General features: G+C 32.0%; 1 protein-coding gene across 1 annotated transcript in view; it reads right to left on the reverse strand.

Moving 5' to 3' along the window:
• Window positions 1-2,298: 2,298 nt before the first annotated feature.
• LOC127726714 (uncharacterized) overlaps window positions 2,299-25,814 on the reverse strand; it is a 74,994-nt gene continuing 51,478 nt past the window's right edge. The window contains exon 15 of the mRNA XM_052234186.1: window positions 2,299-2,652. Within this exon, the coding sequence (XP_052090146.1) occupies window positions 2,529-2,652 (124 nt within the window). The 3' untranslated portion in view covers window positions 2,299-2,528. The remainder of the gene's footprint in view (window positions 2,653-25,814) is intronic.

Below are 25,814 nucleotides of genomic sequence, written 5' to 3' on the forward strand. Positions count from 1 at the left end.
AAATTGTTTCACATTTTTGATATCAGGGCCTTTTATAGCTGTCTATACGATATGGGTTTTTCTCATTGTTGAAGGCTGTAGGGTGACTTATAATGATTTATATCCACATCATTTAAACTCTGGTGGATAGTTTGCAATCATACCAAGTCTTCTATTTTCATAATATTTGTATTTTCATACAAGTACTGAAGTTCTTGTATGTTCGTCAGTGCCTTGTATAGTTAGTCCTCAACTGACCCTAACTTAACTGTCAATAGATATAAGAAGATGTGGTATGAGTGCCAATGAGACAACTCTCCATCCAAGTCACAATTTGTAAAAGGAAACCATTATAGGTCAAAGTACGGCCTTCAACACGGAGCCTTGGCTTACACTGAACAGCAAGCTATTATAAAAGGGCCCCAAAAATGACTAGTGTAAAACAATTCAAACAGGAAAACCAACAGTCTAATCTATATAAAATACGAGAAACGAGAAAGACATATGAACCACATTAGTTGATGTGATAGATACCATCAACATAGTCGTTAAACTTTGGATTATTCAGCGAGAGGAAATGATATTATAGCGGAAAGTAATTAATAGGATATTTTTTTGGTTGTCACAAGTAAATTTATTTTTGGGAGCTGTCTGACCAACATTTACGTTTTTTTTACCCAAAATGATTCCTGAATGTTTATTGTTGGTTTTATGCCTCTTCGTCTGTATTTGTGATTGTTATACAGTTCTAGGTGACCTCCCGACTGACCTTAACCTACATAACCTATCTGATAGGAGGAATCTTGTTAGAAGTTGTCCTATACCATAGCTTTGATGATTTCTGTTTACATTCAGATTTGTTCACAACTTTTTAATAAACTGTTGACACAGAGGTATGCCAATTATTATAAAACTGTATACCCAAATACCATTGACTTATCATAAGGAGTTCCCTATATAATACAGTAAAACTAACCTAAACACAAACTTTAACTTGTAAACAATGAAATGGTTTCAAAGTCAATGAATCATGAGGGGGTGGGGTCAAATAATCTCCATGGAAATGAGATGTGCCAATGCTAATACAACTGCATACTAAATTTCATTGACCTCCCACTATTGGTTCCTCATAAACTGACCTAATCTCAAACTAATACATTGTTGATGCCACCACCCCTGTTGGGAACAGCATACCTAAGTCTGGCTTTTTGTCAAAGCGAGACAAAAACTGACTAATTGAAAGACAGATGTGGATCTAGGATTTTGAAAAGGGTGGGGGGCAAACTAGACAAAATTTGTAGTGGAACCAGTGAAAAGTCTGGATTAACCATAAATGAAGCTCCATAAGGCACCCCTCTAAATCTGCCTCTGAATGAGATTTAGAACTTGACATATTGTATGGACACCTGTCTATCATTACAGACTGCATGTTGACCTCTAGACGTCTTTTGGTTACTTTTGACCTTTGGTTCCTGTCTCTTTGACGTATGCCCCTTTTCTCCTTTTATTCACATATATATTTATGTTCTGCCTACAATTACTTGTGTTCAATTCTTTATGATAACATTTCTGCCATACGGTTTTGAGTGGCTGTCAGATCAAAATTTATTGATGGTGACCTCAAAATAAGGTTGTACAATTTAGCTCTGTAAAAAAACTTGTATGGGGATGTACTTAGGTACATGTATATAAATATTGCCTTAAATATGACAATAAAAAGTTCATTAATGAATGACAAACCAGAAAATTTTCAAAATAAAAAATGAGGCTACATTCACCAATCCCAACAGCAGTGTAAAGTTTCTAATAATTTTTATCAAAGCATACTATGGTTAGTGTGTAACATTTAAAAAAAAATGCATAAAATCTGAAAATTAAAGTAAAATAATTCTGGAATGACAAATTAAAATTTTCAAAGTCAAAAGGTACCTTACTTTAACCAATTTTAAGTTCCAGTAATTCCATCAAAGCATACTCAAGTTATGGTACAACATGTGAAAAATTTACTTTTATCCGACACATCCCTAGAATGACAGACCAGAAAATTTACAAAATCAAAAGGGAGTTTTCTTCCACCAACTCCAATATACCATACAAGTTTTATGATGTATGATCAAATCATTCTCTAGTTTTTGTGCCACATGTGAATGGACAAACAGTGGTAATTTTACCATCAATGACGGGTGCATAAAAATATAAGAAATTTTATTTACACCTGTATATTTTAATCTGCAAATATGTGCTTTTGTCTCAGCTCAACAGTTTCAATTCTTGATTAATTAGATTTCATGGATTTTGCTTTCATTGGCCTAGTTATCATATTTTTGGTTTCATTTATTAATATTTTTTGTCTATTAATAATAATTTTTTGTTTTCACATCATCAGTTTGTGCAGTTAATGTTGTGTGATCATCAGTTTGTGGTTTTCACATCATCAGTATATGTTGTCTCATCATCAATTGTCTTATTCTCAAATTTTGTTGTCTCATCATCAGTTTTTGTTGTCTTATCACTATTTTTGTTGAATCCATGTACATTGTTGTATGTTGTCATTTATGACCAGACAATAAATAGTTCAAACACAGCACATCCAATTTAATGATATGTTCATCAGTGATAGTGTTGCACAGAGTCACTTCTTTTTCGTGGAAAGAATCTTTTCCTGTTAATGATCTGAAAAATAATATTTGAGAATTCATAATGATTTATAATATGTATAATTATAGATTTATATCCATGGTTTCTTAAAAAGGACAGCCCTCATATGATATATATCGTGGATCCATTATCATTCATGGGATATCAATTTTCGTGGCTTTGCATGATGGGTAAATCATCATGAATCACAATTTTAAATGTTCAATGTTTTAATTTTGTATAGGCTTAATTGTAGGCTGAGACTTCAACAACAAGAGTGCACACGCTGAAATGTCTCGCCTTCTTTACTAATCATTGATATTATGTTGATAGTCCTAAATATAAAGCTTTATTACAACTTAACTTTGACCACTGAACCATGAAAATGAGGTCAAGGTAAGATGACACCTGCCAGCTAGACATGTACACCTTACAATCATTCCATACACCAAATATAGCTGACCTATTGCATGCAGTATTAGAAAAAAAGACCAAAACTCAAAAACTTAACTTTGACCACTGAACCATGAAAATGAGGTCAAGGTCAGATGACACCTGCCAGCTAGACATGTACACCTTACAATCATTCCATACACCAAATATAGTAGACCTATTGCATACAGTATAAGAAAAACAGACCAAAACACAAAAACTTAACTATAACCACTGAACCATGAAAATGAGGTCAAGGTCAGATGATACCTGCCAGTTGGACATGTACACCTTACAGTCCTTCCATACACCGAATATACTAGACCTATTGCTTATAGTATCTGAGATATGGACTTGACCACGAAAACTTAACCTTGTTCACTGATCCATGAAATGAGGTCGATGTCAAGTGAAAACTGTCTGACGGGCATGAGGACCTTGCAAGGTACGCACATACCAAATATAGTTATCCTATTACTTATAATAAGAGAGAATTTAACATTACAAAAAATCTGAACTTTTTTTTCAAGTAGTCACTGAACCATGAAAATGAGGTCAAGGACATTGGACATGTGACTGACTGAAACTTCGTAACATGAGGCATCCATATACAAAGTATGAAGCATCCAGGTCTTCCATCTTCTAAAATATAAAGCTTTTAAGAAGTTAGCTAACGCCGCCGCCGGATCGCTATCCCTATGTCGAGCTTTCTGCGACAAAAGTCGCAGGCTCGACAAAAACTATGAGACCAAACATCCATAAAAATATAATATAAAAATAAGAAGATGTGGTATCGATTGCTAATGAGACAACACTCTCCAAAGAGACCAAATGACACAGAAATTAACAACTGTAGGTCACCGTACGGCCTTCAACAACGAGTAAAACCCATACCGCATAGTAAATCCATGAAAATGAATCCACAGTAACAGAGAAACCTCCTCAAGTTTGAAAAACAATCGATAATCTGTTTATCGCTATTTTCCTCGTCAACATCAGTGAAGTTGGCTGATGACATCATTGCATTCTCACTGTACTTAACTCACGAAAAACCATTTAGTTCAATAGTTGGGTAGCATGAGACAGTAAAATTTTCATATAGAAATATCAAAAGGAAATTTAAAAGTATAATATTAATTTGTACAGGTTAAGAATATCATTAATTTTACCAATGTTAAACTTAGAGTCCTACAAAGGGAGAAAAATAGATTCTTACATTGGTACCAGTGGATAATTGGATTTATCCAATAAAGAAACAAACTTATTAGTAAAGGTTATCTTACCAATGTTGTAATTAGATCTTTGAATATAGTTTACATTGGCACAAATATCGATTTTGTCATCAGCAAATTAAAACATAACTAAATTTGTATTCTTTTCAAATGGGATGTATAAAGACACATCCACATTCATTTTTTTCTATGAAGAGGTTAACTCCTAACTATCCTACTGCCTGTCGATACATTTATGTTTGGCATTGCACAAGTCATGTCTTCTTTGACTGCCCATGACGTTAAAATACTAAATCCCTGGGATGTGTTTTAGTTGATTTCAGTCTGATGCATGATTTTTAATATTAATCATTTTTGGCTTTTAACTAGCTTTCAGTAACCGTGAGTACTCTCAAATCATACTTTCTTGTTAATTTGACCTGTTTATTATTATGTTTACTATTTGTAATGCTTTTTTGTTATTTAATATTTACTTATTCAAGGTTATATCTCATCTATATACCGGCAGCTTTGATAAGTGTTTGGTATGACTATAAATTTTCCCTTCTTCCTACTACTGGTATGAACAACAAAATTATTCATTTTGTAAAAAATATAAATTTCCGTTCTCCATTAAACTGTATACCTTACAACAAAATTATTTTCATTTACCTGTGTATATAATTGTATTTGGCAGCTTTTTGTTCAAGGTTGTTGTTGTTTTTTTGAAATTGTTTAACATCTCACAGCGGTATACTACTGTTGCCCTTATTTTATTGATTTTGTATTTACATTGTATCATAGATCAAATTTATTTGTACAGTGTATGTTCACTTGTGTTAATATGTCTTTTGATTGAGTTAAGCCATTTCAATTGATATTTGTTTGCACCTGTCCTAAAGTCAGGAATCTGATGTTCAGTAGTTGTCGTTTGTTGATGTGGTTAATAAGTGTTTCTTGTTTCTCGTTTTTTATATAGATTAGACCGTTGGTTTTGCTGTTTGAATGGTTTTACACTAGTCATTTTTGGGGCCCTTTATAGACTGCTGTTCAGTGTGAGCCAAGGCTCTGTGTTGAAGACCGTTCTTTGACCTATAATGGTTTACTTTTACAAATTGTGACTTGAATGGAGAGTTGTCTCATTGGCACTCATACTACATCTTCTTATATCTCTAAGATAGTTGAATTATCAAATTCTAAAGTCAGAGCCTCAGGGAATTGAGATTATGACCCTTAAACTGTCAGCCAATCATCTTCTGAGATCATTTGCAACCATATGATTAATTTTGTTTATACAATGGGTCCAGAAAAGGTTAAATTGTCAAAGAATTAGAGAAATACAGATTATCTTACTGTGGTTGGTGATATTTATAATATCTCTCCACTCTTTTATAATATATCTTCACTTAAAGATGTGTAAATCTAGATATTTGCATTCTAAAATGAGTAGGTTCCATATAATTTAACTCCCAATTTCTACCTTATTTCAAATTACCATTTATTTGCAATTATCACAATCACTGACAATGAATCATTGCTAAAACAATGACTAGATAGGAAAACTGTCTTTTTATTAAAAATTTACATATAGCATTCTTTTCATGATATCACTTAATACCACAAAATTTAAATTTCCAAAACATCAAGGAAAACAGGTCATTTTTCAATGATTTTAGGAGCAAAAACAAATAGCACATTTGTTGAAAAAAAATACCAGTAATCATTTAACATTTTAAATAACAAGTTACCTATCTGACTTGAATTTTTAGTTTGTCAACCCCTGCACTCTGTATTTCCTAGACCTAAATGTTGGTAAAATTTAGACAAGTTTGTCAAGGTTTTATAAGAAAAGCTCAACAAAATTTATTTCACTTTCTTACATATCTGAGGGTATGGATGAGCGATCCTTCTTTTCTGTATTCTTTATATTTTTCTCTATTCTTTATATTTTTTGCCCTTTATTCTCTATTCTTTATATTTTAATATCCCATTATTTTCTATTCCTTATGTTTTTGGTCCATTTTTCTCTATTCTTTATATTTTCAGCCCATTATTCTCTATTCTGTTAACCCCCATCCAAACCCTCCTGTCTTTTCATCAACTGAAAACACTAATTATTTTTGAAAAAATGGATTTAAATTTTGGCTTAAAACTGGGTTCTTACGGAAGAGAACTTACTCCTTCAACTATTTTTTTTTAGATTAAATTGATGATTGTGACCTTACCATATAATATAATATTGGTTTTTACTCAATATATATCTTCTTTAATACTACTGCAATAAAATATTTAGTCACTAATATGTTGGGAATGAAGAAATGTACAAATACTTTTATGTTATTCAGTTTAGTTTCAATCTATTTTGGCTAATAAGTAACTTAAACTTTTTGTGTCAAGAATTTGTTCTAGTATACAAAATTAAGGTTTCACTGAGACAACCTATTTACATTGCAAACTTAAGTAAAACAGAAACTCATATGATTTTGGTTAGAATTTCAAATGTCCAAGGGGTAGAAAAAGGTGGGTGGGGTATAAACAAAACTATCACCACTGACCACTCTGTGATATATTTGCAATTATGTGTACAAAAAGGGGGAATGAGATGTATAATTCACTTTTAAAATGAATGTAAAAAAAATAATTACAAAACTTGGAAAAGAACAGATTTAAATTCAATAAATTTAATGCATATATACAAATGTAAACTGAAGACATTAGCCACTTCTCTGATTCTCTGACGTTAATAAAAATGTCTTAATAATGTGAAAAGTTCTACTTAAAACTTTTAAACAAATGAAACATGCAGTAAAGAGCCCTTGATTGACAGGTAAAAGCATGTGTAAGTTTACAGGTGGTTAAATCTATACAACTCATTGATATGGAGATGAAATACCTATGATAAGGTATATGTAAACAGACAGATAGGTAAAGTAGATACTTCACACTCAGATACAATCAAGTATTGATGATCATCAACATGTCTACCAAGTATGGAAATTGTGGGTATGAAAAAAGGGGGAGAGTATTCAAGATTTTTATTCAATAAATTTTGTTCTTCATTTTTTTTTTTTATGAAATTCAATTATTTTACTTATTGTGGAAAAATGGTTTAGTAAAATAGGGATCAGGATCAGGTTTTACTTGATAACTAATCACTATCTCCACTTTTATCCTTGGAAATGGTTTAAATAAAATCCATTGTGAGTGAAAAAGCCATTTTTTTAAATACTGTCTTAAAATACGATGTGCATATTAATTAACCTTGACCTTTTGCCAGTTGTAGATAACTATGGCTGCTCAAATGACTCAATTTTAAAATTTAGGGTTTATTTATGCTTCTACAACAGTTATTTGTGCTTCCGTCAAGGACTAAAGTAATTTAAAGTGAAATCAATAATACTTGGAAAAATCTTAGAAAAATTTACGAACTATAAACTGTATTTTTCTAATCCAGCTTTCTAGGTTTTGCATTTTCAAACTATATCACCCCCTTTTTTCCACTCGTAAACATAGGCCCTCTTCTCTCCAAAATTTAAATGGTCCCTCCTCTACGAGACATGGTCAGGTCTCCACTATTGGATTTTACAGTAAATAAACTGTGAATACGGAAAAAAACAAAATCTTTTAAAATCACTATTTAAAATCGTCTCTCCAGAAAATGTAATCTTGTTTACATGGTACAGGTAAAACAGGTATCACATGTCAGGAGACAATACAAGCTGTTGCCTAGAGTCTGGTATAATTTGCTCATTTCATGTGAATGTTTAAATAAAAAGTTAAATTTATGAGGCTCTCTACCTAAAAATTAACATGATGAAACAACTGTGTAACACAAGCATCACAGATGCAGTTCCAGGATTTTGAGGGGGGGCGGGCTTCGTTGGGCCCTCAAACTAGGCAACATTTGGAGTGAGACATGTGAAAACTCTATGCATTAAGTAGCTCCACAAGGGGGGGGGGGGACCCTGCCACCACCTTTTCTAAATCCGCCTCTGTATCAGTTTTCAGTGCATATTTTTGTATGGTCACACAAAATTAATTGTCCAAATCCTCTTTCCACAGAATTATTGAGAGGGAGTACAAAGTATTTAATTCTTTATTTCTTGTTTATTTTCATTGAAATTACTAAGAATTTTTATAATATGAAATTGAAAATAAAAAACCCTGGCATGAGAAAACTGTCTCATAAGGAATCAGAATCTATGACAACTATGTTATGGCCTTTACACAACTTACTTTAAATGAATAAGGGGGTCCCCAAAATATCTAATTTCAAGCAATTATTGTGTTCCAATTATACGAATACATGTACTAAGTTCAATATTAAATCCAGAATTCCAATCTTAATCTTAATTTACACAGAGCAGTTAAGGTCTCCAAAAAAGATTTTTAAGTTTTGTTAATGCAGCTGTATTTATATCCTTTAAAAAATGTTGGACTTATTCTTTTAATCCATTACTTTGTGATTTAAAGATATTATAAGAAACACATAGTTAAACAAGCATTCTGAGAGTATTGCCTGGCAATACATAGTCCCCTACCGGTTAAAAATTAATTGTACTGGAACAAAATGCTAGCTTGATCTATAACTTGTCATGGTGTAAACTATATATATAACAAATATCAAGTCAATATCTCCAAACATGACAAAAAAAATGTGGAAAATGATTATTTGAGTGAATTATTTTAAGTCCAAGGACCATAACTCTGCACAAAATCATCAGACCAGAACAAAATTCGAACTTGATCAGTAACTTGTCATGATAAAACTATATACCAATCATCAAATCAACATCTTCAAGCATGACAAAAACAAGTTGCGGAAAACTGATTTGCTGGACTGATGGATGGACAGACAGACGGACGGACGGAGTGCAAGCCTAAAGTCCCCTCAACTTCGTCGTTAGGGGACTAAAAAAAAACATTATTTTAGTCAGAGCAAATATTTTCAAAAATTAAGAACCATTAAAAATGGCAATAACAATATTTTTCTCAGTCATGTCATACAATTTTGACTTAATTCAAATATGGATTAATAAGTAAAAAAAATCAAAATACAGATGTATAATTTTGACCCAATATAATACAGCAAAGTGTTTTTCTTTTTAGTAAAATATGTACCAGTAATGCTGACTTTTTATGGATTTTCAAGAAAGAACATCAACTGTCTGTATATCTACTCCTTTAGACATGGACCATCATTTAACTTTCTGGGGGGGCCTGAGTTTTTTTGAAAAAAAATAATCTGGCCTATTCAGTTGCTAAAAAAAATATCCAGCTTCATCATCAGCAAGTATGACATGTATGATGTGTTTGATGAAAATATTCTTGCTTTGGATTGACTTAAAAAAAAATATTCTTGCTTGGTTTGCATGATAAAAAAAAAATCTGGCTTGATATAAAAACCCAGCCCCCTCCTCGAAAGTCAAATGGTCCATGCCTTAGATAAATGACATCAACAGCCTCAATTTATGTATTTATACTATTACGTAGACATTACAATAAAACTTTTAATCCAGAATATATCTTTTTCATATTATGTGATTTGATATCAATATATTGCATCAACCTGCTGGTAGTCATTCTAAAACTTGCTTTATTTGAATGAAATTAAATTACAATATGGAAGCTACAGTTTCATCCTAAATTGAATTACTTGTATTAAAGAGGAGATACGGTATGGTTGGCAATGAGACAATGATCAACCGAAAGGTTAAAAGTTATGGATGTACGCAACTAAACAAAGAATATTACATTAAGCTGTCTGCTGTAAATACACGGTGCAAAGTGCACATTTACTTAAATCCATGTCTGCTGTAAATACACAGTGCAAAGTGCACATTTATTTAAGTCCATGTCGTCATCTGATAGAAAATGACCGACCTTTTAAGGAAATTCTTGTCCATTAAATATGAAATGACACTGGTCTATAACAAAATGAAATTTACTGGCCTAAATAACAGTAGTTGAGCAGTTGAGTAGTTGTCTCCCTTGAAAGGGATTTAATCATGGGAAAATACATAAATTCGTTTACCACACAGACAATGCTAACGTACATGTTAAACCTGTCTGTCTTAAATCAAGAAACCTGTATTTCAGTGGTTGCATGCTGTTTGTTGCTGAATATATTATTTGTTTTTTGTTTATTATTTTGAACATAAATCAGGTCATTAGTTTTATGGTTTGAATTGTTTTACATTTATCATTTCAGGGCCTTTTATTGCATACTATTTACTATTTAGTATGGATTTTGCTCATTGTTGAAGGCCATACAGTAAACTACAGTAGCTAATAGAAAATAAAGAATATGGGGAATCCATCTTATATAACACAAAATCATGCACAGCAAACAACACAAAAAAGATACACAAAATCTTTTCTGTTCAATCTACATGTACAAATTGTGATCATTGACAAAACTGACTAGACTTCAGCTGAAACCTTTAACCAAAAGAATGACAAATGAACACAATTTAATTGTGATTTGATTTTTCCACTTTCATGGTAGTGCATAATACCGGTACACAAAATCGTCCATTATTTTGTACATAAATTAGGATGTTGGTTTTCTTGTTTGAATTGTTTTACATTTGTCATTTCGGGGCCTTTTAAAGCTGACTATGCGGTATGGGTTTTGCTCATTGTTGAAGGCCGTACTGTGACCAATAGTTGTTAATTTCTGTGTCATTTAGTCTCTTTTGTTACCTATTATGTCTGTTTTGTTCACGCATCGTTGTAAGTATAATGGAATTTGATGTGACTGTCATATATGACAGTTGTTGTCCATTTGTTTGATATATGTTTTATCATTTGATTTTGCCATTTGATTAGGGACTTTCCGTTTTGAATTTTCCTCGGAGTTCAGTATTTTTTGTGATTTTACTTTTTTTGGAGAGTTGTGTCATTGTCAATAATGTACTTCCACTTCTTCTTTTTTTAATAATTAAACTAATTATTGTAACAGGTAAATTACATTGTTTATATTTGAGTTAATGCACTCTGAGTCTAATAAACCATTCAATATAATAATGAAAAATGAAATTATCTGCTTTAATTCCGGATTTAAATCCTAACTGCCAGTCAAAAATTACCTTTTTTCAACTCACGTTAAAAATCAGTGATCTTTATCAGTAAATAAGAAATTACAAAATGAATTTATCATGTCTTCGCAGTAACAGTAGGACTTTTTTTTCAATCAGTTTTACAATTGAACTGAATGTAAAAAAGTAATTAAATAAAACCAGTTATCTCAGATGAACTTTAACTTTTATAGTGCATACAGAGTTAGTAAAAAATTGTACTGAAAGTTAAAACATCATGCAGATCAATATATTATATCTTTCAATAAAACTTGGTCAACTGTATGGATACATCATAACTGTTTCAAAGGTTTATTCAATACTATCTCAATTGATCTATATGCATGAGTGAAGTCAACTAGATATTACAATTAAATTGAATGTTATTTTATTAGCGCACTAAATGTTATGCTTAATATAAATTTATCTTTTTTAACAACAAACAGCAATTGTTTGTGAAGATGTATTAGTATTGCATGTATTTAAATCTGAAGACTGAGGAGCACTTAAAAGAGGGTGTGGATGGGGGTTTACAGAATAGAGAATTATGGGCAAAAAATATAAAGAATAGAGAAAAAAGCAGTTGTCTCCGCCTGATTTTGTGGGGTCCATGCCCCTCAGTCTTTAGTTTCCTTTTTTGTGTTTTTTAGACATTTGTTTGTCTTTTGGTTGTTTTTCATTTTTTGCCATGGCGTTGTCAGTTTGTATTCAACTTTTAATATATTGTTTGGTATCTGCCACCTCTTTCTCAATAGCAGTCCATGTTATTCTGATTTTCTGTATGACTGTTGACAGTAAGTTATTTTGGTTATATTCCCAAAATATTTAATTTGAGATTCCTAGGGCTCTAATAAATTCTTTCTCTTCAGAAACTGCCACCCAGGACTTTTTTCTTTCATACTCAAGCTTCATAACTATTTCTTTTAACACCAAACCTGATTTTCCAAAAAATCTTTTCAAGCCTGACTCATGCAGTCCCTAATACTTAACCTAACAATAAAATAAATTCTTGCCACCAAATGAGTTGATAAGAAAATTTACAACTAACATAAATTAAGCTATGCATGGTTTAGATTAATTTGCTAGCAGCTAGACGAGTGCATTGTTAGAGGGGAGTCAACTACTGGAGGAAAGTTTAAAACAAAGGATCTCTGACAATCTGTAGCATATAAACTATAGACTTAAAAAAATATTTGAATATTAGCTAGGTGACACATATGTGATTTACATGACCAAAATCAGTGAGGCCCAGTAAAAAACAAAGGTCATTGAAAGCTCTGTTTTAAGGTGGTACCCAACACCTTGACTAATTTGGCTCGTTTAATTTTCATAAAATTTTGACAAAACGTTAACTCTGACCCTTTGACAAAAATATAAAAAATTCAAAAAATTTGAACCAACCATTTTATCAGAAAAATTTCATTGGTTATATAGCAGTTTGACAAAAAAAAACACTAATTTTGATCATTGAGAAGCTTAATATTTCCTTAACAATACAACGTATTTAAAACGTTTAGCTGATTTTTACAGAGTTATCTCCCTGTAGTGTTAGGTACCACCTTAAGTTATAATGCCATAATGCCAAGCCAGTTTTTACAAAATGTTTCAAGTCAATGGCTAGCTTAAACTTGCACAATGATAATAAGTCTGAAATGATGTAAACAAGAGTATTTATAGCATACTTAATTGAAACACTTGAATGTTGTCCAGATAAAAATTCAAGCTAAATAGACCTAACTACAATGCAGGTCCACTAGTGCACACAATTAAAAGAGTAAGAAATGAAAGTAAAACTTGTAATGAAAGATAATAAATGAACACATTTGATATTAAACCTCTTTTTGATCTATATCTTTGTGTTATTTAGACTAATTTAATGCTTTGTCATTGACGTGCATGTAAACAAATTCTTCTTCATACAGATGAAATTCATACTTTTCATGTACTTTTATTCACAAATTCCAATTTCACAAAATCTAGAAAAATGAAAGGACAAATTAGGTTTTACATGCATGATATAAGACTTTACATAAAAGAAAAACACTTTTTATTTGCAGGGTATTAACATTTAGATTTCGAAAAACCATGACATCGACAAATTGGTATCTAAATAAATGTTATAACTTATTACTTTTAAAAACAATAATTTCCATTCACATATATACGGAACTATTATAATCATAATGCATGACAAAAACTGCATTCCATAATATGTTCATATATTTTATGTTATTACGTTAAAGTATACAAAGGCATATAAATTCTTTTATACAGTGCACACTTAAAGTATTAATGGATGAGCAACTCCTATTTTGGCAAAGATCATTTAAACTGATCTTCATTTCAATCAGATACAATTTATATTCGTAGTTTAGTCAAATAAATAATAACATGACTACATCAGTAATCTTAAATTATGTCTTTTTAATATCTTGGTGAGAAATGTGTTTTTAGGGTTAAAGAATAGAAAAAATGGGGGTGAGGGGGGTTTGAATGACAATGTTTTTTGGTTTTGGTTTACTGTGCTGTTGCGTAGGTTTTGTTTATGTTCCCAGGCGAAATGAACACCATGGTCGACCATGGATACCATGGTATTTTACTGTTGACCATGAACTACCATAATCAGCCATGTTTTTACGAGCCAATTACCATGGTCAACCATGGACATAAATATCAACCATGGTCAGGATCAAGTTTAACCATGGTCAACCATGGTCATACATATTAACCATGGTCATGATCAATGTTAACCATGGTCAACCATGGTCATACATATTAACCATGGTTGTGATCAACGTAACCCATGGTCAACCATGGTCATGATCAATGTTAACCATGGTCAACCATGGATATAAATAGCAACCATGGTCAGGATCAAGTTTAACCATGGTCAATTATGGTCATACATATTAACCATGGTCATGATCAACGTAAACCATGGTCATAATTAATAGATATAAGAATATGTGGTATGAGTGCCAATGAGACAACTCTCCATCCAAGTCAAAATTTATAAAGTAAACCATTATAGGTCACAGTACGGTCTTCAACACTTAAACTTTGATCATAGTCAACCATATGCATGGAAAACATATTTGTATGCAACCATGGTTGAAATTAATTCAATATCTCATTTTCATAACTTTGCAGTAGAGAATCCAATGATTCTGATTGATTGATTGGTGTTTAACGCCACTTTCAGCACTATTGCGCTGTTTCATGGCAGTCAGTTTTTATTAGTGGAGGAAGACGGAGAAAACCATCGACCTGCAGTAGAAAAACTAACAATCCTAGTCAATTAACATTGGAGTCGAAGATACCTGCAATGATCGAGGCTCGAACTCACAACCTCAGTGTTCATTGTTGACAGGCTAGTGATACAGTAGTTCCACAATTTAAACCACCGACCCCCCTCTCCCCTCAATGATTCTTTCTTATATAAAAATATGAATTAAAGGAGATGTGTATTAACTGTAAGACGTTAATGAAGCCATGAGTGTCAACATGCAAGACAAAATTCAAAAATTTTAAATACTGATGATTGACAGACTAATATAAATGTCTTATCAACATCTGAAGGATGCTATTTGGTAGATTATAATACTTCTTGGTTTTTGAATTTAAAGGGCCAAAAATGGATACCTTCTCCTTTTGTGATTCAGAGCATCATCTTTAATAGTAACAATTTTCAAACAAAAAAAAAAAGCCTCAGATTATTTCTTTACATTAAAGGTTTTATTTGTTTTGTTTTGAGATATGTATAAGACTAAGTATTATCTTCTGTTCATATTTATACTTGACGAAAGTCTAATGATGTTTACTTTGATAAATATATAGGTAAAAGATTTTGTCACAATATTAAGTACAGATTAACATAGGCTGGCATAGACAAGTTTCAGATAAATGACTGTCAAAAAATACACATAGTTTTGATATCCTTTAAAAACTACCACAAATCAATAAATGCCTACCTAAATCATTGTTTACTTCCCAGATGTAGCCCCTCCCCCTTAAGAAAAAATGATCAATGATGACTGACTAGAGTATAAAATTCTGAGCTAGGGGGGGGGGGACTAATGATAGAAATCTAATTTTGTTTGTTTTCTACTTTTTTTCTAAGACCATATAAATTTATAAGCACAAGCAATCAACCATCCTTTTTTTAACAATATACAGATGCAAAAACAAAAACCCCAACAAAATCAATGCAAACAATTTTGTAGTGCAATTTGAACTGTGTGTACACAACTTGATAAGTAATTAACACAAACATCAGCAAGATGAGTTAAAACTTGAATGTATCTAGTATATTAAATTCATTTATCATATCATATGTAAATAGATTAAAGAGCTACAGCTAAAATCAAGAAGTAACAAGTCGCTAATGAAAAAAATATGTTTACCCAAGAGTCTCAATTGTGAATTCATATAATACAAAATTGACTTTCAATTAAATGGATGAAATTTTGAAGAATACAATTAGTACAGTTGATAAATAGAGAATAAATGCAAATCACACAATTGATTGACTTCAATGAGGGTTCAAAGGGGAGGTTTGTGCACCGACAAATTAACAAAGAAAAATTGCAAAATAGTTGCTAGAAAATAATTCTTTATAATATGTTCAACTAATGCTTACTAAACAAAAAAATTGGGTATGAACAGACAGATTTTTTGGATATATGTCAATCAGACAGCAACCCCATGTCAAGTTCTAAATTGCCCTAAGGTTGTTAATTCATAATCTAAAAAAGCAAAAATTATAATATCATCACACTGAGATAGTTACAAGATGCCTTTTTTTCACAAGATCTTATACCTGATAGCCAGATTTAAATAACAATTATTACAGGTAAGCACAATACCTATCACTCAACAAGCTTTGATTAAATATTTTAAAGTATGCAATTATTTTGTCTCCAGTATATGTCCAGAATAATGAATCCTATTTGTTAAGTTCAAAATACCTTTAAAAAAGGTCATCTTGAATTTTAACAAGGTAAAGCCTGACATGTATGAATAAAGACAGGATATAGGAGGGTCTTTATGGGGTATACACAAAAGATTATGTTACAGACAAAACGTATAAAGGATAACATAAAATTGCCCAACATTATATTATGAATACAGAAATCAAGATTCCCCCCTCGTTGGCCAGACCATCATGTACGGTAAACAACAATGAGACAACAACCTGACAGCAAAAATTGAATTACAAGGACATCCTTAGTCTGAGGTCAACATGAGGTCTACAATAATATTGATTGATTGACTGTTGGTATTTCACTTCACTTTTAGACGGACAGTTTTTATGAGGGTGAAAGCCCGAGTTCCCAAAGAGAACTCATAATGTCCTTTAACAGAAAAACTTTCAATCCTAGGCAATTAAGAGTAAACCACACACTCTGTAATTAGTTAGGGTTCAATCTCACATCCTCAGTTATTTAGAGCCCTCGGCCACAGACTGTACCTGGCCCATCTACAATAATGAGACCAGGGTCAATACTATATGTTTAGCTCTTAATCACTCCATTGAGAAGTTGTGAATGAATTAAAGAGACTACCGAAGATATTGCCACTTGACACTTGAAATTGAAACCCAAAAATATTCTTTAGAACAATTTTTTCCTTCAACAATAGTGTCAATTAGATTTTTGATATTTGTCAATTAAGGACCTCTAGGTCTAAAGCTTGGAAACATTTAAAATTAACACGACTTTTCATCATATGAATTTGCAGATATCAGTAAACTATGACTTAAAATAGTAGGAACCCATTACAAGTATGAACGCATATGACTTAATTTATGTGTGCCTTAATTAGATACTATTAAATTGATGGTTTATACAAACATCACTAAATGATTGAATTATATATTTTTTTAAAAGCCAAACAACAACACCTCATTTTATGCAATATTATATTTTTTGTGCAATTTTTTACAGTAATCAAATTTCCGTATACAGCAGAACAAATATTAGTCTGAAGAAAAGTCACAATTTGTATTCAGAATTCTGAGGTCAAGCACCAAAAGATATGTAACATCTTTATAAGTATTATACCACATGTAATATGTTACACAACAAACACAAGTAGTATTTATATAAGTAGAACTTTTTAATGATGATCGCATACTTCTATTTAACCTACATGACCTTACAGACACTGTTCTGAATATATATATACAAATTATCTTCATTTCAATGTAATATAACAGCTACAAATGATTTATTTAAATTACTGAATTAAGAGACTAGCTTTTACAACCCACACTATATCCTATACCATAATGTTATTTAATCATTTACTAGGACCTGCACTTCCGAAACTTGTATTTAAAACCAATTTTACTTTTGCAATTTTTTTTATTTTTGTGAAAATTGTCAGAATATGAAGCTGGCAATATTTGACTTGTTTAAAAACTCTTTCTCAACAAAAGTTCAGAATACCATTGCATCACAGATGTACCTAAATATAATCTCTTTACAAGCATAATGTATACAGGGAAGGCTATTTTTATTTGTGCATTAATTCACAGTGGCGGATCCAGAAATTTTCATAAGGGGGGCCCACTGACTGCCATAAGAGGGGCCCGCACCAGTCATTCTTCAGTGGTCCCTAAATAATCAACCAAATTTTTCCAACAAAAGGGGGGGGGGGGCAGGCACCCTCTTTGATTCATATGTCAAGAACAGTCAAAGTGTGACTGACAAAAAAAACAACAATTCTAAATGTATATTATGTTCACCTTCATGTAATTCAAAGACACTATAGCTTCTTTTAATATGGACCTATGAAGTAGCCAAATATATCAAATTCTCACAGGATCTATTTTATTAACTCAGACGAAGCAACATAACCCCTCTCAACCCTCCCCTTTCCTAAAAACAATCAGTAATCTGTGACTCAGTGCATCCAATTTCTAATTTCATGTAGTAAAGGTCCAAAATGTATCAAATCTTACAATTTGTTGCTGTTTAATACTCTTTGTCATTTATTAGACATCCATTAGTTAACTATGATTGTATGATTGCCTTCACAAATTTCTTTGGGCTTTAATAACCTAATTAATAAATACAGTGAAACTTATCAAACTTGAAAGGCATAGACCCTTATATAGACTCTTGACACTTGTCTAACTAAACTCTTTGATCAGGACAATAAATGGCTATACTTTAGTATTTGAACTCTGAAACCTAACATCAATATATATCCAAAAGATAGAAACCTTCAGTCCAAGGGATGGAAAAGGAAGGATATGGTGTATAACTTCAGGAAACTTAAAATCCCTTAACCATGTTAACAGACTTGACAATACTAAAACCAAAGGGTCAGAGCTTTTATTGTTCTTCATCTGATAGTTACAATTATGCCTTCAACATCGAGCAAACACTCGTACCTCACTGTAAGTTTAAGAAAGCTCTCAGTAGTTAATAAGTTTGAGAGCAAAATTATTTGCAAGATTTCAGTCGAGCTAAACATCTGCCAATTCAGGAACACAGCTCTGGGGTAACATTAACAAATTATAAGAAATATATACGGCAAAGAATTCAACAAAAACTCATTAGACAAGCAAAATAATAGTGTAATGCCTTCCCTAACACATTTAACTGACATTTTTTTGATAAGCACCATTTGAGTGCAGAATAGTCTATAGGAAAAAAAAAATCTTTTTACCTACCTACCTACCCCATTTTTTAAAAACTTACATTAGGAAACAAGTATATATTTGTTATAAATTGCAGGACAGTCTGATAACACAATACAGAACACGTACTGTAGCTTGTTGTCCAGTTAGACAGGTATAACTGTAACTTGTTGTCCAGTTAGACAGGTATAACTGTAACTTGTTGTCCAGTTAGACAGGTATAACTGTAACTTGTTGTCCAGTTAGACAGGTATAACTGTAACTTGTTGTCCAGTTAGACAGGTATAACTGTAACTTGTTGTCCAGTTAGACAGGTATAACTGTAACTTGTTGTCCATTTAGACAGGTATAAGGTATAACTGAAACTTGTTGTCCAGTTAGACATGTATAACTGTAACTTGTTGTCCAGTTAGACAGGTATAACTGTAACTTGTTGTCCAGTTAGACAGGTATAACTGTAACTTGTTGTCCAGTTAGACAGGTATAACTGTAACTTGTTGTCCAGTTAGACAGGTATAACTGTAACTTGTTGTCCATTTAGACAGGTATAACTGTAACTTGTTTTCCAGTTAGACAGGTATAACTGTAACTTGTCCAGTTAGACAGGTATAACTATAACTTGTTGTCCAGTTAGACAGGTATAACTATAACTTGTTGTCCAGTTAGATAGGTATAACTGTAACTTGTTGTCCAGTTAGACAGGTATAACTGTATAATAAATCATATTACTTAATGTTCACATCAAGTCAGGATGCAGGTGAATTAATTACATAGACAATAACTGTATACATATCAGCTGTATTTGTACGAGGCTAAGAAACAGGTGTAATGCGAGCTTCAGCGAGCTATTACTCCTGTTTCGAGCCGAGTACAAATACAGCTGATATTTAAAGACACCATACAGTTATTGTCTTTATCCTGCAATGAATTTTGTACATTTTTTTTCCATCCCAATCGTTGAATTTGTTTTTGAAAGAAATCGACATGACTTAAACGCGGACCGCGATGAGGACCCCAAATTGACCTGTAACGTAAACATAAATTTGACATAATCGTTCGCTCCCAACAGAAGCAGGATACCAGGAGACTGTATCCGTCTAGTATACGTATATCGCTTCGTGTTATCTGTACACCTGTATTAGTATAGTAGAGAGGTCGATTGCAGGATAAAATAAAATATATATAAGAAAATATATTGTATATGTTTGTTCAAAGTAAATTATGAATAATAGGTTAGATATGTACATTAAATCCCAGAAAAGAACTAGAGGCTCACAACAGTCTGAATTACTAAGTGATTGAAATTTAGGTTAGCCGGAGGGCTAATTATTTGGACTCTTTTAAGTTTTCCTAAAGGGCCTTGCATGTTAATTTGGTATAAATTATTATGGAATAGGCATGAATTTATGTACATTAACACTGCTAATTTGGACCGGCAAAATGGGTAGAAAAATTAGGCACACTGCAGACTTCAGCAGATCTAAAGTCTACCAAAGTTTACTTTTTGCCCCATTCATTATCTAATTTCCATTAATCTGACACATTTCTTGATGTGCCCTGTGGTTGTTTAAATATTTGAATTGTTCTGTATTTTACAATGAGAATGCATGTCTGGCAATTTATGACAGTAGTACTGTTAGATTCTGTGTCTGATATTATTCATAATTTGTTGATATCATTACCCTGCAGCTGTGTTCTTAAATTACACAGACATAGCTTGATTGACAATTGTGGCAAAGATTTCTGCTCTAACCAGTGCTATATATAAGGATCATCTTCAACTTGCATAAGGATGAGAGTTTTTGCTCCAAAAAAGACCTAAAAACAATATATATATAGCCAAATTCATCTATAGTCCTGAGGGATGGATGGATGAAAGGATGGTTGTTTAATGTCCAGTGGCAAATTAAATGCATATTAAGACAAGAACATGTAGATGTGATATTAATATGACCCCAGTTTTGTACTAGTTCGACACGCTGAGCCAAATTCTTCATATGCTAGTTCACAAGGCAACAGTCTGAAAGAAGACATGTCATCCTACCCAGACACATTATTCTGACTCGGGGGAGAACAGGCTTTGCTCTTACTCTTAAATGCCTTGTGTTTAGCGGAGAAGTAGCATATACCCAATTTTTAAGTCTTTGGAATGACCAGGCCAGAGATTTAAACCCATGACCTCCCTCACTTGAGGCAAGCACACGTCCACAAGACAACCAAGGCTGTTCTATGGCTGGGGGAGTTGGAACCTTATAGTTTCTTACTAATTTATCAACAAGGAGTTTTAAAGCTTAGATGCTCGCTCTCTCTGTGTTAAAGTACATAATATGTTATCTTCTAAATGCTTAGAATACAATTTGTAACAACAAAAATATCCCAGTCTCTCTTTTAACAATATTGTTGAATAAAATTTAACCTTATTTTATGCCTAGCAGGTCCGAAGACATTATTACATATATACACAGTAAGCTAAATACTGTGCATTCATTATTATTCGTGGGATACCAATTTTCTTGGATTTCGTGGGTATAGGTGAACCACAAATTAAAATGTTCAACGAAATACAAAATTATATATAAGTTTGTATGTAGATTTTGACAAAACAATGTAATCAAATATCCATGAAACTACATTTTTTTCTTAAATCCACGAAAATTGGTATCCACGAAAATAAATGAATCCACAGTAAAACTTAACCTTATGTTATGCCTAGCAGGTCAGCAGACATTATTACATATATAATCTGATAAGTGACGTATCCACTGAATTTATTGTCTGGTAAAACCAGTATAACAAACTAATAACATAGAGTTAATCAGGCAGATAATCACCATAAAAAATCTAATTACAACTATTAACTTTCAATTTTATAGAAAATCGGTAGATTTTGATCGTGATAAGATAGTATAAACACCTTGTTGTTATTCAACAGATGACCGATTCTATTGGACAAATTCATTCATACATATAGCTGTTACACGGGATAATGTAATAGTACTTTTAAAGAACAACCACTCAAAGATATTATCAAGCAGCAATACTGTGAATTACTACAACATTGGTTATTTCTGTAGTTTTTCGCATTTATAGCTTTTTTTTATCACTTTTATTATTATTGCGTAGAATATATTTTTATTGATGTAAACCCAAATTAATGCTAAAATTCAATCAGAGCTGATTATAAAAAGAAATGATCTAAAATAGATTGACTTGTTATGACAAAAGTTTTCTTGCAAAAGTTGTCAATTTTTAAAAGATTGGTGCAAATAAACTCATCATAGAGACCAAGATTAAAATTTGTGTACGCCAGACGCACGTTTCATCTGCATAAGACTAATCAGTGACGCTCAAATCAAAAAAGATTAAGATGAAATTTGAAAAAAAGGCAGGACAGGAGTTTTGAATTAAAAAAAAGGCAGGATGAGCAACCTGGCAAAAAAAAAAGGCAGGATGACAATTTATGTAAACAAAGTCAGGATAAACTAATAAAAAAAAAATGCAGGACCGAATAGAGTGAAAAATAAAAATGCAGGACGGAGATTACAACTAAAAAAAAATGCAGGACAAAATTTTTCATCCTTAAGCCGACCCATAAAAATCAAAGGCTATCATTTCATTGTTTTGCTTTGACGTCTTACTTCGTCAAAGTAAGGCCTAAAAGCAAAAAAAAAAAAAATAGTCGAGGTAATGCGTCAAAGCAAAAAAATAAAATAGCCTTTCAAGACGTCATAATTATTTGGACTACCATATGGGTAACTGTTTTGTAAAATAGATATATCCAATAAACTTAATAAATGTTGTAAATCTGACTGACTGCAGAAACTCTTTAGTGTCACAAATAAAAGGAATTTTTATTGTGTGTTAAAACATACGTAAATATCCTATTTAGTATGTAAGACAACATTTTGACCTCAGGGTGTGCACAATATATATTGTTTATAAACAAATAAAATTCATTTGAGGTCAATAAATACATTTTATGACATTAGTCTAAACATTTCAGGTACATATTTAACTATAGGTAAATAATAATAGGTTCCAGAAATGGTCACCCCAATACAATTAACCTTAACAAGTGTACAAAATAATTGTATTAAAAAAATGTTGCTTAAATGCCAGGGAAATGACAATGATTTACACACCTGCCAACTTTCCTGATTTTTAGGGGTTTCCCCCATGAAAGGTGTTGGCCAGGCAATTATATAAAAATCAATTAAATTACATAAATAAATAACATTCCTAAAAACTGGCTTTCAAAGGTGTAGAAATGTCTTTAACACATATATGTAGAATACTAGACCGAAAACCCTGATGGCATACTGCATGCAAGAGATCCCTTAATTAGGTCCTCATGTAATAAACAATTAAATCCCCTTCCAGAAATTGAAAAATTGTCAGGTATGGATTCAAGTACGATTCTGTTCAGATTCATTTTCTTGAGAAAGAGATTCCATGCATTCCAGAATTCCATTCGTATTTCTCATCCTGATGAAATCTAAGATTGTTAAATATGGTTAAATTAAAAAATTAAATTAAATTAAAATATTGATGAACTACAATGTATTTATAAATACAAAAAAAAAAGATGTCATGACAACAAGACAACTAACTCCACCATAGACCAATGGAAAAAGATGTAAACAACTACTTACCACTCCAGCCTTCAACAATGAGCAAAACTGATGCCATATATATATATATATAGTAACCAAGTATAAAAAGCTTTGGGGACAAAAGCATGTGGAACTATTCAAAAGAGAAATCAAAAGCTGGATTTAAGCTTAATATTTTTGCACTAAAATGACGAGATCTGCTTTCGCTATAGGCAACTCAGGTAAAAACTAACAAACAAACAAATCTAAAACCAAAAACATAACACATTATAGAGCAAAAAACAATAAGATGCTTGTTGATAATATATCAGCTAAAATGTGTCACATTATAGAAATAGCATTTTTGAATTTGTGATATCTCTATGATTTAAAATCTACAACTCATAGAAATTATTAAAGCCCATGGCAAATCTACAACTGGTTAAATTCGTTAGAAGTATGAATAGAAATAGTATTTTGAATTTGTGATATCTCTATGATTTAAAGTCTACAACTCATAGAAATTATAAGCTTGTGGCGAACGTATAACTGGTTAAATTTGTTAGAAATACAAATAGAACTTAGAAGTAGTATTTTGAATTTGTGATATCTCTATGATTATAAATGTACAACTCTGAAATTATAAGCACATGGCAAATCTACAACTGGTTAAATTCGTTAGAAGTATAAATAGAAATAGTATTTTGAATTTGTGATATCTCTATGATTTAGAGTCTACAACTCATAGAAATTATAAGCTTGTGGCGAACGTACAACTGGTTAAATTTGTTAGAAATACAAATAGAAATAGTATTTTGATTTTGTGATATCTCTATGGTTTAAAGTGTACAACTCCAAGAAAGAGGGACGAAAGATACCAGAGGGACAGTCAAACTCATAGATCGAAAACAAACTGACAACGCCATGGCCAAAAATAAAAAGACAAACAGACAAATAATAGTACAGATGACACAACATAGAAAACTAAAGACTAAGCAACACGAACCCCACCAAAAACTGGGGGTGATCTCAGGTGCTCCGGAAGGGTAAGCAGATCCTGCTCCACATGTGGCACTCGTCGTGTTGCTTATGTTATTACAAATCCGGTAAATAGTCTAATTCGGTAAGTCACATTCATGAAAAGGGAAGGGTATTGTAGTTACGACATAAGGAACATATCCGATATCATCTGTGAAACGGTTATTCCATAACGGTCAACCAACTCGTGATGGCGTCCGTAAAATTTACGAAGGGATGATTTCAACTTCACCATTTGGAACTCTTGGTTTAATAGCTTCCTTGTGAGCAGCAATCCTCTATCAAGGAAATCATGATAGGAAACACAAGCCCAGGAATATCGTATCAATTGGGAGATATATACTCCGTATGCAGGCGCTGCTGGAATGTTGCTACATAGAAATGGAAAGTTCACAATTGGGAAGCTGAAATCATCTCTTTTGTCGTAAAGTTTTGTTTTCAATCGACCCTCATTGTCAATTTCTAGATGTAAGTCAAGATATGAGGCAGACTTAACTGTATCTGTAGTATCCTTTATCTCTAGTTTGATGGGATAGATTCGTTCAACATAGTCACCAAATTTTGTATTATTTAGTGAGAGAACATCATCTATATAGCAGAACGTAGAGAAATTATAAGCCCATGGCGAACGTACAACTGGTTGAATTCGTTAGAAGTACAAATAGAACTTAGAAGTAGTATTTTGAATTTGTGATATCTCTATGATTATAAATGTACAACTCTGAAATTATAAGCACATGGCAAACGTACAACTGGTTAAATTCGTAAGATGTACAAATAGAAATAGTATTTAGAATGAATTTGTGTCCTTTCTATGATTAAAAGTCTAAGAAGTTATAAGCCCACTTGATGGCGAATAAAGACTGGTTATATTTGTTAGAAGTACAAAAAAAAAATAATAATATTTTGAATTTGCGTCCTTTCCATGATTTGAAGTCAAAGAGTCAAAGAAATTATAACGCCCATGGCAATAAAGACAGGTAATAAATTTGAACAGTATAAATATTTAAAATTCATGTTAAGGTAACAAACTGTAAAATTACCTGGTAAGATAACACAATAGGTATTTCTTACTGACCTAATCACAGACTAATACATGTAAACTTAGCAAAAGATTCAATGTCAATAGATCATGACTAAGGGGGCTGGACCAAATAATCTCCATGGAAATGAGGTGTACCATTAATTATGTTAATAC

This window comes from Mytilus californianus, unplaced genomic scaffold, assembly GCF_021869535.1.
Source record: "Mytilus californianus isolate M0D057914Y unplaced genomic scaffold, xbMytCali1.0.p SCAF_18, whole genome shotgun sequence".
Lineage (NCBI taxonomy): Eukaryota > Metazoa > Mollusca > Bivalvia > Mytilida > Mytilidae > Mytilus > Mytilus californianus.